Source organism: Danio rerio, chromosome 7, assembly GCF_049306965.1.
Source record: "Danio rerio strain Tuebingen ecotype United States chromosome 7, GRCz12tu, whole genome shotgun sequence".
Lineage (NCBI taxonomy): Eukaryota > Metazoa > Chordata > Actinopteri > Cypriniformes > Danionidae > Danio > Danio rerio.
In genome coordinates this window covers 52,592,992-52,610,000 of record NC_133182.1, presented here as the reverse complement: position 1 = coordinate 52,610,000, position 17,009 = coordinate 52,592,992, and the positions used below count along the sequence as shown (strand labels likewise).

At 36.2% G+C, this 17,009-nt stretch overlaps 2 protein-coding genes and 1 long non-coding RNA gene across 4 annotated transcripts in view; 1 reads left to right on the top strand and 2 right to left on the bottom strand.

Annotated features, from left to right (window-relative positions):
• Positions 1–391, bottom strand: part of LOC137496215 (uncharacterized) — a 3,421-nt gene extending 3,030 nt beyond the window's left edge. Inside the window, exon 1 of the long non-coding RNA XR_011016395.2 lies at positions 363–391. This is a non-coding gene — a long non-coding RNA (uncharacterized lncRNA). The remainder of the gene's footprint in view (positions 1–362) is intronic.
• Positions 1–1,458, bottom strand: part of cartl (cocaine- and amphetamine-regulated transcript-like) — a 7,369-nt gene extending 5,911 nt beyond the window's left edge. The window contains exon 1 of the mRNA NM_001386407.1: positions 1,265–1,458. Coding sequence (NP_001373336.1) covers positions 1,265–1,399 — 135 coding nt within the window. The 5' untranslated portion in view covers positions 1,400–1,458. The remainder of the gene's footprint in view (positions 1–1,264) is intronic.
• Positions 1,459–2,835: 1,377 nt separating this feature from the next.
• iqgap1 (IQ motif containing GTPase activating protein 1) overlaps positions 2,836–17,009 on the top strand; it is a 120,240-nt gene continuing 106,066 nt past the window's right edge. The window contains exons 1-3 of one of the 2 annotated variants that reach the window (XM_073905921.1): positions 2,836–2,936; positions 3,040–3,090; positions 13,603–13,705. In XM_073905921.1, the coding sequence (XP_073762022.1) occupies positions 3,045–3,090; positions 13,603–13,705 (149 nt within the window). In that variant the 5' untranslated portion in view covers positions 2,836–2,936; positions 3,040–3,044. 2 annotated transcript variants of the gene reach the window in all.

The window sequence follows — 17,009 nt, the reverse complement described above, 5'->3', positions numbered from 1 at the left end:
AATGTTAAATCAGGAAAAAAACACGTTTTGCCAAGTTAGTTAATGGATTCGTCTACAGAAACTTTCTTTAACGCAAAGTTAGCATACACACAAATTCGTTTCATGTTTCTTTAAAATAATTAAAATAGTTTTCAGTTACTACACACGTTACAATCTAACATTGTGTTAGGGACAGGAACTTTCAGACGTGTTTGTAACTGTTAGCGTTAGCATACATTAGCTCCAGTCGTGTTTCTTAAAGCAAGTTACATTTCGTATCAAACTGTTTTAAATTACTAAACGCTGTTACAACCAAACACCGTGGAAATGTTTTAAGCTCTAAATTCGCAAATTTTACAGAACACAAGCAGTAAAAAGCTTACCTTTCTGACCGGAATCCACGTGAGTCTTTGAAAAACCAAACTTTTTCTTCTTGTGATCTTTGTGCCATGGTGGTTGACAACCAGCTTTTTGGAGCATTACCGCCACCGTCTGGATTGGAGTTTGGATCAGGAGTTTAGTAACGCATGAGTTTATTATGAAACCAACTTCTGCTTTAAAAAAAAAAAAAAACTGTCAGCACAGGAGCGTGCTATCTCAAAAATAAGCGAATTTTACATGTGACATGTATAATCTATTTATAAATAATATTGTTTTGTTTGCGTCTAAACATTGACCATCCACACTAAATATTCTTTTTTTTTTTTTTTTTTTTTGCTATTGTACCATGAATATTTTCTCAAATTATCATTAAACGTGGAGCTAACAGATTACTAGATAAAATAAGAACTTAATCGGTTGCCATCAGCCGAGTCCTTGCAAGAAGCGGCCAGGATATGGTTGACCGGAATCGGGCCAGTGCTTTACAGCCGCATCACAACCGCATGTGCGCGAGCGAGCTGCGGGCCGCACTCGGCCCGGATAACACTCGCCGATGCCGAGTCGGAGCCAGAGGCGCCGGGGGGCAGCCGAGCTCGGGCCGATTACTGCCTGCTATCTGGGAAGCTTTAAGTTGAATACTACATTTCATAATACTGTAGTATCTTAAAAATATCTAGTAAAATATTATGTAATGTATTATGTAAAGATAAAATAAATCAGTTAAAACTATTTGGTTAGAAATGTGTTGAAAAAATCTCTCCGTTAAATTGCGGGAAAAAATATACGGGAGGGGGACTAATGCTAATAATTCAGATGGGCTAATGATAATTCTGTGTCTAACAACAAAAATAAATAACGCTAAGTAATGAATAAACAAAGCTAATATCTCGCCGTAAAAACTCACCAGCTGATTCTCTGTTTCCTGCGGGGACAGTTGTGCGTCATCAAAGGTCAGTTCTTGGGAAGTTTGTCCAGAGCAGAGGACGGTGAAGAGTCCCGCTACGAGGAGTCCTGTCATCAGCATCTCAGAGCTCGTCATGACTGGAGAGAGTCCGCTGTCTGTCGGTCACTGGAAGTGTGGAGAATAAAGCAACTAGTAAACTGCTTACATGACTGTTTTATAAACTGACATGCCCCGCCCTGATTTCGGGTAAAGGCATTATTGGGTCAGCTATGGGGCAAAAGGAAGGCTATTTGTTTTGCTGACGCTTAGATTGAAAGCAGTTTATTGCATGTTCAATTGGTAATTTTGCTTTACGATTTCATGCATATATTAGGTAGCTACATGAGCAACACGAATATAATATAATATAGAATAAGCTCCAATGTGTAAAACAATAGGCCTACATTAAAGCTAAATTAAACAAACCAGAAAGAAAGAAAGAAAGAAAGAAAGAAAGAAAGAAAGAAAGAAAGAAAGAAAGAAAGAAAGAAAGAAAGAAAGAAATAGGCTAGATCCTTGTCAGGCCTGTTTCCCAGAGTTTTGTGACTAGCCATTACCACATAGTTAGCCTAACCATGATATTTGTACACTAAATAATTATACGATCAATTAGTCATGACAGCTATGCTTTACTTCATTGTGACTTATTAAATTAAGGTAATCACGTTCCAACATAATTTTTATAAGTTACGCAAGCTGTTTTAAGTCTGTTTAATATAGTATGAGCTCCATTAATTCCTGAGGTTAATTTAATTTCAGCTTAAGGTAACCAGGAGTTTTTTACTGTGTAGTAAAACAAATACAAATTCATTCATTCATTTTCTTTTCATTCAGACTCCACACAGAAATGCCAACTGGCCCAGTCGGGGCTCAAACCAGCGACCTTCTTGCTGTGAGTGTGAGGCAATCGTACTACCCACTGTGCCACTGTGACACCAATAAATATAAATACCTTGTAAAATAATAATAGTAAAACCATGGTTCATTTTTATAAGGAATTTATATTCACGGGTAAAAATGACCAACACATCAGCATATGATTCCTGAAGGATCATGTGACAATAACATTTAAAAAATATGTTTACATAAAATATGTAAATAATTTTATTATTTTTATTGAAAATAAAATTCCAGAATATTTATGCTTTTATTTTATGTCTGATGTTTGATCAGGTGAATTCAGCCTGAGCAGAAAACACTATTTACATTTTAAATGAATCTTTTAGGCCTAATGAACAAATCTTACTAATTCCAAACTTTTGATCAGCAGTGGAAATTGTATTATACTGTTGTAATTTATATTTTGATTACATATGATGTAATTGATTTTTTTAAATCATTTATCAATTAATTTTCCTGAATTGATACCATCTGAAACAGTACGGTCCCTATATTTTGCAGTCTATGCGCGGTCCTTGTTAGTTTGCTGCGCCCCCTGCTGGAGACTCACTGCTATAGATTGCTGTGGCGGACTGTGACTTCAGAGGGCGCTGCAGTCACATATAAAAGGTTTGAAGCGCTGTTCTTCAAATGGGTGTTTCCTGAAACGCATACTTCAGGATTTAGGAAGGAACACGCCCATGACATCAGTGAGTTTTCAAGAAGAAGAAAAAAGTCTGAGAAGTGCAGAGAAGTAAGAAAGGGGGCCAGAGGTGCCTTCTCAAGGTCTAAATAAAAGCCCTAAAAAACTACATCGAGAACGCGTAAACGAAATTGGACTACTTAACTTTTCTCAGAAAACATGTCAACTTCAGACGAGACAGACGGTTTCCGACCTAGATATGGGTGTAAGTATTAATACGTTTTCTTCAGGCGTTTGTTTAACTCTCTGCTCGATGTGTTACAAGAAAACTTGACTTTTATTTTATGCAGGTTCTTTGGTTTAAGGAAGCTGCCTTTCACTTGATTTCTGATGTTTTAATACAGCTGCTCTTTTTTTTAATGCTCAAGTTTGCATCGGCATGGTTTACAACTTCCGCATTAAAATACTGTATGGAGCAGGATCACCTGGACAACATTTCTGAACACCCCAACATGCTGTTTATACTGTACTTCTATAAAGCATCGAGATCCTCACACTTGATCTCCTGAAGCATTAAAAGCTACAGATCAAGATGAGCGTTAAATTGAGCATCAAACAACTGTATGATATCTGCAATTTAGACAAGGCTGCTTGGAAAAAAAGGTTATGTAAAGCGGTCAGTGGTTTGAATTTAACACATAGTGAAGCCCTGTTTCACCTTTGAGTGTTGTCTCTTTTTTTAAAAGAAATAAACCAATGACTAAAAACGCTTCAGTGAAGGGTGAACGTCACGCTGGAAAAAAGGCGTCTTTGTATCGCGCGCTGCTATTTATTTTTCCCCCCGGCCTGGGTGAAGCCCCCATTACCAAACTGGCTAAATTTAGAGCTACTTTTCTTCCGTCGATGCAGATCTCTGTTTCTTCTACTAAAACAGTGTGATCTTTCACTAGCTGACAGCTGCTGCACCTTTCAATATGCAGGTTTCAAATATAACCCACACCTCTCAGGTGAAGTGTGATTCATGTCAGTTTAAAGTGAATCTTTTGAATCGGTTCACATTTTTTATTATTACGTATATTTTTTTATTGAAGCATATAACTGACATACAGAGTTACACGATGACATGAAAGTCATAGCATGTGATGCAGAAAAAAAGATCCTGATAAAAATGCTCATTTTAGAATAACATTTCAGGTGGCATTTAGAGGTTTTTGCTTCTGAACTCTTCATACACACACACACACACACACACACACACACACACACACACAGGGATCCATAATATTTAAACTATTAGATTGTACGAATTATTTTGTTCATTATTAGTGATGCTTTTAAAGCCTTCTTGTAATTGAAGTTAAAGAATTGAGAAATATTTTTAAATCTTTACCGTAAAAATAAAGGAGGCATTACTTTTGCCTTGTGTATGTGAAACTTTCTCAGAAAAATGACCAACTTCAAAGCATTATCGAGTGTATCATAGCCAGTTTTACAATTCAAAAAAAGAATCATGCATTCATCTAAGTATCAATTAACTACCGGTTTAGAGTCTTGATTAATTCGACCAGTTGGTCTATTCGATTCACTCATAGCATTTGATTGAAAAGGAAATCATTTACATCACATTATTTCAATAAAAAGATGTACATTTTCAGAAAATGCGTAGGGGTGGCGCAGTAGGTAGTGCTGTCGCCTCACAGCAAGAAGGTCGCTGGTTCGAGCCTCGGCTGGGTCAGTTGGCGTTTCTGTGTGCAGTTTGCATGTTCTCCATGTGTTCGCGTGGGTTTCCTCCAGGTGCTCCGGTTTCCCCCACAGTCCAAAGACATGCGGTACAGGTGAATTGGGTAGGTTAAATTGTTTGTAGTGTGTGGGTGTGAATGGGTGTATATGGATGTTTCCCAGAGATGGGTTGCGGCTGGAATGGCATCCGCTGCGTAAAACGCGTGCTGGATAAGTTGGCGGTTCATTCTGCTGTGGCGACCTCGGATTTAAGGGACTAAGGGATAAAGGGACTAAGCTGAAAAGAAAAAGTGTAGGTTAAAAGTGGACAAATCTGCCAGCAGTTTTGTATTGTTACAGTTAAACAGATGTAAATGAAAACTATTTGTTTTCTCTGTTTTACACAGGGACACGCCTATTTATATTTCAGTAAAAATTTACCAGATTATTTAAACGCAGATGTTTGACCTCTCTGGAGCTTTGGTGAAAATTACAGATTGAATTTACCCATTTTTGTGTTTTCCCACTTGTGGACAGTTACATTAAGCCTGATGCATTATGGATGATGAAGTTTTAAATAGGAAAGCATGACCCATTTTCTCTAGTCATGTAGCATCATTTTTTAAAAACTACTTTCTCCTGCAAAGGTTTGCATGTTATTCTAAAAGCCAATATTTTAATCTGGATTACCTGTTAAAGGTATAGCTTATCCAAGAATGAAAATGCTCACTCTGAAGCCATTCTAGGTGATCTGTATAGCTTTGGTGTCTCAGACAGACACAAGCATATCCTGGCTTTGTAAAGGCAGTCAATGAGTACATATACATGGACTCCAATAATCTGATTTTAATATGATTAAGACGATATTCTGATTAACCGCGCATTCACATGGGACTTAAGCATCAACGCTTGACCGAGAGCGTGTCTGAAGTTGTGGCTGATGCGATTGTCAATGCAGCATCAGGCAATGAAACAAGTCCGCAATCCGCTACTGTCTGAGCTGGGGTATTCACATAAAGCGATCTGACGCTGATGCTTGCGTTCGTGCTTGAAAAGATGCGAATTTCCCAACTTCTGCAGTGAGCAACGCCGCTGAAGCGGTGCCAACGAATCCATAATGCAGTTCAGCAAAGCCTGAAGTCACCCATTCAAAGTGAATAGGAAGCGTTGACGCCTTGCGTGAATAGGGCGTAAGAGTCACATCGATTTTTGATTAATTTAATTCAATTAAGGTCATAATCAAACCAAACAGAAATCGGATTAAGACATATGGAGTATGCCGATTTTAGTGTCATTACTAAAGTTTAGTACAGACATGTAAACACCGCAATCAAACTATTACAGTTGTGTAGGACTTTTCGCTGCCTTTTGTGACAGGATAATCTTTACACCCACAGCTGTTTGACACTATTCTCTGCACCTACCGAGTCAGTGAAAGACCATGACTCGGCAACACACCAAAGTCATGTGGCAAAATGTGGAGTTTTTTTGATCAAATTCTATTAAAACAACACTCTTCCTGCAGTTCATCCTCTCATCCAATATCTCGTTTGTCACGGTGGCATGCATGAAATGATCCTGAATGAAAATGAAAGTGCCAAACTGCAGTTAGAGTTGACAAATAAAAAATGAAACACCCGAAATTAGATGGTGACGCAATTAAATTATTGGAATTTTGTGCTATAAAACATGTAAAACAGTATGAGGAAAGGAACATTCAAAAAGCAACTCATGTAAACACCTTCATCATATATTAATCTTATTCAGATTAATGCAAATAATTAGATTACTGATGTCCATGTAAACGTAGTCAATGGTGCCCAAGGTTTTAAAGTACAAAAATGCCAATCCATCCATCATAAAACTAATTTAAAAGACTATTATGAAGGCCTTCTGATATAAGCAGCAGGGTTTGCGATAAGTTATGTCATTTATTAGAGCTATTTGGATAACTTTAAATGGATGGATGTGCCGTTTAGACCTTAAAAACCATGGCTCTATCCTCTGCCTTTACAAAGCTGGGAGAAGACAGGAAATTGCTTAATATCACTCTGACTGCATTTGCTTGAAAGAAAACAGTAAATAATTGCATAATATATTTTAAGGTGAACTAATCCTTAAAGTTAAACAACAAATACCTCAAAATATGGCTTATTTTAGAGCAGTTTGTTCCAACTAGTAATGCTCTTCTTTTTCACTGCTGGCTCTCATTGCTTTGTGCTGTAAAGCCTGGTTTATACTCGACGTGACCGCTTGAGTGCGCGCAGCGAATGTGACATCATTGTTGAGTTTGCGGATGTTCGCTTTGGGTGCACGCGACATGATTTCGGCTGGGGAGCGCATGGCATTTTTTAAAAACTCGAGCGAACAGTGCGTTTAATTTGAGTTGCATATGAAACACTTTGAAGAGATTTTGTCTGAAACAGAACAACTGTACGGACATCTTTATGATCTCTGATCATAGAGATAACGAGATGACCAATAATTCTTGGCTAAAAATAGCAACAGTCATAGGAAAGGAGAAAGTTTTTGTTAAAAGGTAAAGAGGGATAAGTTTTTATAAAAACTAAAGAGGCCATGGCAAAAGTGAGCCAGGTACACAATTACAGAAATATGTTTTTCCACCAGTCATAGATTTTTACACTGATGTATATATAGAAATGTGAATTTAATACAATTTAATAGCTACAAAATTATAACTAAGGAACAGATTATTGATTTGATAGTTGGAAAGGAATATTTGAACCTATCAATTTACAATATACTGGTGCCTGTTTCTCTAGGCTTTATTGGTGATAATGGACAGGAATGTTGGACCATTATTGCTGCTTTAGCATAATAGAGGACAGAAACTAGCCTGACAGTTTGTGTGAACTGTAGAGCGGGCTAAATCTAAAAAAAAAAAAAAAAACATTGGTATTTTTAAGTAAATGAGCTCTTTTATTTTGCTTTTATTCTTGCCATAATAAAGAATATATTTGTAGTGTAACCCATGTTCTGTTGCCATTAATATTTGAATAAACTTGTTTGAGATATGAACAGAAGCAAGTGGTGCATCAAAGCTTGATTAAAAAAAAAAATCTTAAATTGTTATAAATGCAATAAAAAAATAATAATTTATAAATGCAATAAAAAAATTTGCTTAAAAATACTGAATGATATTAATGATATGACACAGTTCCGGTAACTTTTTACTTCTCTGTTTATCCGTCTGATTTTGAGGTCAATTTTTTTTGACCGCCCCCTGTCGTTTTGAAGAATATCACAACGGCGAATGTAGCGAGTATAAAAGCCTTGTCCGTTTCGCGAGGTGCGCGCGCAGTCAGCGGAGGTGCGCGATGTAGCGCCAGGCAAAAGTATAAGTCCAGCTTAAGTCTTAAAAAGTGAAGTGCTTTGGAATATGCATTTTTATTCGATGTCTGGTGTATTCTCAACTGAAACATGAAGACCGGGCAGGACATATAGTAGTCCCTCTCCTTTAAAAAAAATAAAACATCCTACAGCATTATGTTTTATCACAGCTCTGCCAGTGAGAGTGGTTGATATCAGTCGCATCTTAAAGGGGGTGGGGCATGATACTATTTGATTAGTCAGAAGGTTTCATGAGAAACTGGAGTATGAGGTGATGTCATAAAAATCGTTGGTCTATTTACGTGTAGGTGACAAACTGCAAGCTATGGATGTTGTTTATATCTTCTAAATGCCAATTTTGTCACTGTTTTGGAGCACACCAGCTTATTAATATCCTTATGACTAATATACTTATACTAACATCTAAAAGAAAACTTTATTTTAAATACACTAGACCTTTAAAGGAAAGACCAGAAGTCAGGACAAATATTGGTTGATGAATGAATTGCCACTTCCAGGTTGGGTCACATAAGAGTTCTAGTCTTGTTTCTCCAAAACGTTCACAGCAGGAAGGGTCTCTGAGGAATGACAAAGTGTCATAACATCTTATGACTGTCTTTATCAGGGTTTAGTTCACGTCTGAACATGCAAATATAATATGAACGAGTTTTCTTTGTAGTTTGTTGCAGGGCAGAAAGTTGTTTACAAGCTTCATAATTCAGAATCTATGTTTTTGTAATCCTTTGTGTTTGCATTCCCTCTCGTTTAAGTAATATTAGTTTATATTAATATTAAGATCTACTCAGTACTCACCCTCAGATGAAATTCATTGTCTGATTTATACTCTTGCAGCTTGAATTGTTCCCTTAAAGCTGTAATTAAACCAAAAATAAAAATTACTCTTCCTCCACTTGTTCCAAACCTGTCTGAGCTTCTTTCTTCTGTTGAACACAAAGGATGATATTCTGAAGAATGCTGGAAAGCAGAAGCTATTGACTTCCATAGTATTATTTTTATTTTTACTATGAACCTCAGTGGCTTTTTTCCAACATTCTCCAGAGTATCATCCTTTGTGTTCAACAGAGGAACGAAACTCATTAACGTTTTTTCTTTAGTTTGTTTAAACATCACAAATGCCCAAAGTTTTGTTTTTTTTGAGATATGGAGTGATTGTAAGAAAGTAGCTATGTTTCCATCCACTTATTTGTATGCTCATTTTGGATAAGCGCATAAAAAATTGATTGATGGAAACGCCAAGATTCGCAAACATTTTGAAAATGCACATAAAAAAACCCATGCATGCAACTGAGTATTATTTTTTTATTCAATACAAAAAAAAAACATGCATAAACTACAATGGAAACACTTTTACCGGACAAATTCCAGTATGCTCATTAAAAAAGTCATGTGACTTTGTTATAAGTGGTCATGTGATAGGGCTGCTCGATTTTGGGTAAAAATCATAATCATGATTATTTTGGTCATAATTGTTATCAACTGATAATCGTTTTGAATAATCGTGAAGTCAAATCTATATGTCCTTCTGTGAATTTCTTTTAATATATATTTCCCAAATGATGTTTAACAGAGGAATTTTTCACAGCATTTCCTATAATATTTTTTTTCTTCTACAGAAAGCTTTTTTGTTTTATTTCAGCTAGAATAAAAGCAGGTTTAAATATTTTGAAACCTATTTTAATAGCTCGTTGTTATTAGCCCTTTTAAGCAATATATATTTCTGATTGTCTGCAGAAGAAACTACTGTTATACAATGACTTGCCTAATTACACTAATTAAGCCTTTGAATACCACTTTAAGCTGAATACTAGTATCTTGAAAAATATCTAGTAAAATATAATGCACTGTCATCATAGTAAAGATAAAAGAAATCAGTTATTAGAAATGAGTTATTAAATCTGTTTTGTTTAAACTGTGCTTTAGGCATCTTCACTATAAGAAAATAACTTTAGCTACAAAAGTCCTCCAGTCAGGAGCAGTGAGGTATTTTCTCCTTTTGTTGTTTGATTATTGAGAAAAACAGGTGGCAGCAGTAGTATTGCGCGCTGTAACTTGTTTGTTTATTACACAAACTAGGGTTAATATTAAAATCACTAAACTCCGCACTGACACAAACGTGCATGTATTTGACCATTAAAGCGCTCGCATTAAGATGGCGTAAGATGTGTGTGCTCTGCTCGTCTCCGATTCTGTCTGAGGCTAAGCGCTGCGCACACACATACAACAGCATGTGCTCTTATCATATGAATGATCCACATCCCGTGCTGCAAACATTACATTACAGCACATGCTTTTAGTCGTTTTCACGTGGAACTGAGCTTTGCAGAGCAACAAATATGTCCAACTGGAAAGAGGGCGGTATATGATGGAATAATCGTTTATCTCGATTAATGGTTTTTCATAATCGTTAGAAGCCAAAATCGGAATCGAAGTCGGATTTTCGATTATTTGCACAGCCCTATCATGTGATGATGAAAATGTGCGTGAATGGACAATCCAGCAGGCTGAGCACATTGTAAAACATCTGAAATGTTGTTTTGGTCATTCTAAAACACCATAACTATTTCAGTATAAGTGTTATTATATTATTAATGACCCCCAGAACTGTCAAAAGTGTCCGTGCTCTGCGTCTCATGGCTTCAAACAACACCAGTCTTCATTACGTGTCAGCATCTTCTGAGGCGCAAGTCATTTATTAAATGAAGTGAAGATTTGCACACTTTCTCCTACCGCAGCAAATTCCGTTTTTCCTGTTGATATTTGGCACCAGTTAATCAGGAAGTGACGATTTTGTTTGCTTTGACTCATTGGATGGAAAAGGTGCTTTATTCGCACATCTTTAATGCCATATTCCCGTTTTGTGAATAAATTTAATTTGTATTTTTAAATGGACACATAGCTAGTGCAAAACTGGTGCAATTGTCGGTTAATGTCAGAGTCAAGAAAGAGTGTGTTTTCTATAGGTGGTTTGTCAAGCCCACTCACCTGTGTAAGGCACACTCCGAATTGTGTCGTAACAGTTCAGAAAACATTAAGTGTTCCTACTTTACTTTGAGAAATTGTGTTTGTATTTATGGCCATTATAGTTCATGTCTGTCCCTCGCAGCCTTGTTGTCATCAGTGTAACGTCAAATAAGGTTTTTACAGATAAACAATTATAGTTTTCTCTGTGAAATATGAGCAGACATTAATTAGATTTATGTACTTTTTCCACTTGACATTAACAAACATAATTGACTGATTTAGTATGTGAAATAGTTTTCTCATAACTTTAAGGTTGCTTAAGGTCAGTCACGTCAGACACCAAAATAACAAAAATATGCGGAGATTGCTGAACATTCAGCATGGTTTGAGCTTTCAAGAGAATTGGTGGTATGAGAACTAGTATTTAAAAGCTTTAGGTCAGTTAAGTTTTTAACAAATTATTTTTTGCTCATCAAAACAATTTGTAAGTAAATGTTTAAAAAATCCTTTAGATTTTTATCTTCTATATTATTATTATTGTTGTTGTTGTTGTTATTATTATTGATTTACTGTCGTTGATGTCTTTTTATTGTTATGGAAATGCATTACATTTAAACCATAAAATAGCCATCAAAGCTAAAAATATACTCTAAAATCTCTCTAACACATTTCTGTGCTTTCTAATAACCGTTATCTGTGTTCGATTTATTTCAGCAGCTCCAGTCTTTAAATATCATGCTGCTCACATTTTATTTTCAGTCAAACATCATCATTTCATTGCTCACCAGAAAACATATTTTATTAGACTGTAAAAGTTTCAGTACCATTAGACAGGATATTTGTAATCAAAACACTTCAAACAATTTTAAGTTATAGGTCAAATATTGATCTTAAAGATGATTTTTAATTTTAATATAGATTTTTTGTTAATTTTGTTTGTTATATTTATATATTATTGTTTGTTAGGGGTGTAACGATTTATCGTTGTACGATTTATTGCGATGCAAAAATGTCACAATATGCATCGTGGCGTTATGAAGATTTGATTACGATATGACGTCCGTTTTCTCTTATTAGTTGAGCTGTTTGCACGTGAGCTATGTTCCACCTGCTGTCGCACGTGAGTTCAGATTGCAGCAGCAGTAATGTTAGCAGACCAAGATGAGTGGAGCTGAAATAGAGGATGGCCCATCCTCTCAAAATCAGATGTCTGGCAAGATTTCGGTTGTACAGTCATTGCTTTAGACTCGTCCGCTTTTTGACACGCATACTGGGTCAAACATCCTAACTTTTAAAGTCTTCACAGTGATTTACATACTTTGCACAGCGACAGGGATACCTACTAATGGTGTTGAAAGAGTCACATACTGTATTTATAAGGTACAATTCACCCTAAAATATCATTCTGTCTTCATATAATGATGTATTTGCAGCCGCAAAATCACACATGATGTGAGCTGACCGTTAGCTGTTACTACAGAGGGCAGAATATGATAGCAAGCCGTTTTAGCATTTAAACCTTTGTTCTGACTATCCATAAATATATTTAGAGATATCTCTAATTATATTTTGACTAGTCATAATTATAATTCGACTAGTCAGAATGACAATTAGAGATATCTGCAATTACAATTGTACTAGTACGAAATCAGATTGGAGATATCTGCAAATATATTATGACTAGTCATATTCCTCCATTGACTTCCATTGAAAAATATTTGCAGACATCTCTAAATGAGTTTTGACTAGTCACAATTGTAATTAGAGATATCTCTAAATGAATTTAATTAAATATGAATTAAATACCTGGAATTGTGGATTTTTTTTTGCACACACAAAAAACGCAAGTGACCAAGCAAAGCCTTAAGCTCTTACTGTTAAATTCAATTGAATAGAAAGCTTTTTTTTTTTTGCACTTTTACTTATATTGTTCCTTAATTTTGTCTCTGTCATTTCAATAATATTTTTTAAGAAGTTTTTAAAGTGTTTTATTTTCCAGAGACAGGCCTGTTTAATTTATTTTCTTAAATAAGGATCAGTTTAACAAGTTGAAACAAAAGAAATACATAAAAAATAGTTTACTTGGTAAAATTTGCATTTCAGTTTAATTTTCAATTTTTATTCCAAATATCGTGATACATATCGAATCGTGAACATTATATCGTGATACACATCGTATTGTGAGCTGAGTGTATCGTTACACCCCTATTGTTTGTGTATCATCTCTTATTGAAATATGTAGTTGTTGTAATCATGTAATGTGTTTAAGTATATTAATCTTGCCATGAAATAGCCATAAGTTATTCATGTGGCAATGGATTAATAAACAAACAAACAATGAACATTTCATAATTTGTCAGTATTATAGTAGTTGAAACAGAACTTTGTTTGTTCTTTATAAACTGAAGGATCAAATGAAATGCTTTTGCTTTTTAAAACATTCTAAATGTGTTTTCTGTAGTTTCCCAGTATGGGTTGCAGCTGGAAGGGCATCTGCTGCCTAAAACATATGCTGGAATAGTTGTCAGTTTATTCTGTTGTGGGGACTTCTAAAATAGAGACTAAGCCAAAGGAAAATTATTAAATGAATGAATAAATAAATAATTTTCTGTAATCTGTGATAAGCTGGAATCAAAGTTTTTCTAGGTGAAATAAATCAAGTGATTTTTTTTCAGTGAAGTGTCAGTTTTCTTGCCCACCTCTCATGTTTGCCCTTCTCGTCCAGCTGTTCTGGATGGCGTGGAGCGGCTCACTGCTGAAGAGATGGATGAGCGGCGCCAGCAGAATATGGCCTATGAATACCTGTGCCACCTGGAGGAGGCTAAACGGTAAGAGTCCAGATCTCTGAACCCTCTGCAGGTTCATTCAGGATGGTTAACATGGAGTGTTTTGGTTAAAATGGCTGTTTATCTTTCAGTTGGGGGTTGTTTAATGTCTCTGTGAATGATGAATACTTGTCACAAGATTGTAGGTGTCTTCTTGTTTGACCCAGCAAGATCCACTATAGTGAATTTATAAATAACCCAGACCCTCCATGAAGGTCAATTTTCAGGCTTTGTATTTTTGGCTGTTCAATCCTGTGACGAGTATTTCTGTGGAACAAAGAAAAAAGATATTTTGAAGAATGCGCTTGTATATTGAAAGTCACACAATGGTGGTCTAAGGTCGTACTCACACTAGGTACAGTTGCCTCGAACCGGGCCAAAGCACGCTTATCCCCCCTCCGGTCTCCTCCGACGGCCCGCACTCACACCACAAACGGGCCTCGGCACGCTTACGTCATCGCTGCTGCACTGTTCAGTGAGAAGCGCTCTCTCACTCAGCAGCACAGTGGAGATTTCTCTAGTTATATCGTTTCAGTTGTTTGTTATGCAGTGACATACAGTCAAATATTTTGCCAAACAGTCCTTAGGGATGCGGTGACACGCAGTCAGATATTTCGCCGAACAGATCCACCACTTTTGGCGCTCAAAAACAATCATAAAGCCCTCGTGCTGCAGGAATGAGGACGTCTGCTGAAGCTGCGCAGCTGTCGAGCTGTGAGGAGTTCTCGTCTTTAATAAACTATGGCAGTTTGCGATCACTGAACAGTAATGATTAATAAATCCATATGAAAAAACCCCTTAAAAGTCATGTCTCGCTTTCAGTTTCGGGCTTTGGCGTGTTTTACACTCACATACAAGCGTACCGCACCAAAGCCCATGTGAACTGCGCTCAGGCACACCTCTTCCAACCGGGCCAGGGCCGGCCAAGTGAATCGTGCTTGAGCCCGATTCAGCGCACTCGCACTTCTCAAACGATCCGGGAATCGGGCCTGGGCATGGTACGGATGGCATAGTGTGAGTAGGCCCTAAAACTAGTATCTTTTTTTTTCCCCACAATTAACACTGAGAAGAAAATTCACTTATGCTGGAACAAAAAATTATGACTTTTTTTTTTTTTATATAAGCTTCACTGAAAAACATATTTTTGCTGCCTAAGCGTTTTAACTTTTCTTGTCAAGTCAACTTGCATCTTAACTAACTAAACATATTAAGTTAAACTGTGTATAACAAAAAAAATGTTTAAACCTGATTAACTTAATAAAATAAGTTAAAGTTGCAAAAAAAAAACAAAAAACTTATTTTTTACGGTGCGTATTTTTAAATAACATGTTACCGTGTGTTAAATTAGATGTGTAGGAACTGTTAAAGAAAACTCATTACTAGTCTATACCATTGGAATTTTGTTAAATTTTTGTTTTCATTTTCTTTTTTTTTCTGTTGAACTCCACAAGGCTGTAATTATTTGATTAAAATAAAAAGAAGATATACAATATAAAAGAAAAGCCAATTTTTTAAAAAGTAGGGCAGTTTTTTAAATACACTTTTCTTAAAGAAAATGTGACTATCTAATTCGTTGTAAGCGGTGCTTAAATTGTAAATGAATAATTTCCGGAACAAAACCAGGAAATAATAGTTACCGTGATGACGTCCTCCACACAATTTCAGTTTTTCCGGGAACATGACGTCATTAAACAGCAAAAAAAAGAGCATCACATTTCTGAACGGTCTTTAATTATTTTGTAATATAATGCCATATAATAGCCCGTTTTCACTGACTGGTACAATACAGTACAGTACAGTACGGGTCGGTATCGTCATCTTTATCAGGCTTGCATTTTCACTACCAAGGATACCCTTCTTGTGGGCGTGTACAGTCAATGTCTTTCTTGCTCAAATAAATGTCTACAGTAAAGCTGTACCAGTTGTTCACATATCATATGAGAAACCCTTCTCACAAAACTAGGGATGCACAATATATCGGCGGCCATACCGTTATCAACCGATAAATGCTATTTTTAAGATTATCGTTGACGATCCGATGTCTATATTAGTCTGATATATTTAAGCCGATAAATTACGTAATTGTACAGAACTGTCTGCCTCGCGTATGCGTTGGCAGAACTTGTTAAGACTTGTTCAGTGCACTATAATATAATCTCCTCACATTGTTTATTCCTTCAAAGTCCGTCCTTTCTTCATGTGGTATTGCTGTGCGTTAATAACTCAGTAAGTAACCATGTTCCTCATCAATGTAGATATGTTTGATTAAGTGCCATTGTGTATTTTGCTTTAAATCACCCCAGGAAAAAATATTACGTGTAAACATAACAGCAGCGATGCACATGTGCTAAACAATTTGTTGGGTTGTTTGTAATCTAATATGATTATTTGTTATTATCAACGCGTTGCTTGCCATGTGTTGTTAATATGACTAACTCAGTCTAATCCTTAAGAAGAGCCCACAGTTACCTCCTCTGTCATGTTTTCTGGCTGACGTGAGATCACTTTGCTGTCTCCCGCTATCCTGATCAATTCACGCAGTTTCATCTTCTCAAGATCGCTTTTGATCAAGCTTATTATCAGATATACTTGTGATTTAAAAAAAAAATAAAATCCAAGTATGCGTGACTGCATCTTTGCCATTTTGAAAATACAACTATTATATATATAGTAAGTAGGCCACTGTCCCATAATTTATTTTCACTGCTCACTATGCTACTTTTTTTTCCTTTATTTTTTGGAGATTATGGAGTCTATAACTCGTTAGTCTATGCAGTCATTGCATGCACCCTCAGACACATCAGTGGTGCAAGAGGAAGTGAGTCAGTCCCTGTTGATTTCAGTATCTCACTGTAACTGTGGCAACGTGAGGTCGTCATAGAGACTGGTTCCGGTGTCTGCGTGTTAGAGTGAATGAGTGCATGATGCTGAGAGAGAAACACATTCCCGTGTAGACACACAGCGGGCAGAGAAGGTCAAAAAGTTAACACAGTTGCCACTTATACTGGCTTTTTTACAACAGCTGAAAACGTGTGAGTCCAGATCAGTGTTGGGTGCAATTAAAGGTTCAGTAGGTGATTGTCTTCAGAAACATTTTTTGTTGTGCTAGTTAAAAGTCTCTTCATATTCAAATAGAAATGATTAAAGTAAATTATCTAGATGTGTTTATATGTATTTTTATATTCTGGGTAAGGCACAAAACCTAAAAATTGTCAGGCCGATAAATCCCATAATTCTGATAAGTAGACCAAACTGTCTGTCAACAAAAGATTTAAACAACTGCGCAGCCGGTCAGGCAGATCTGCTG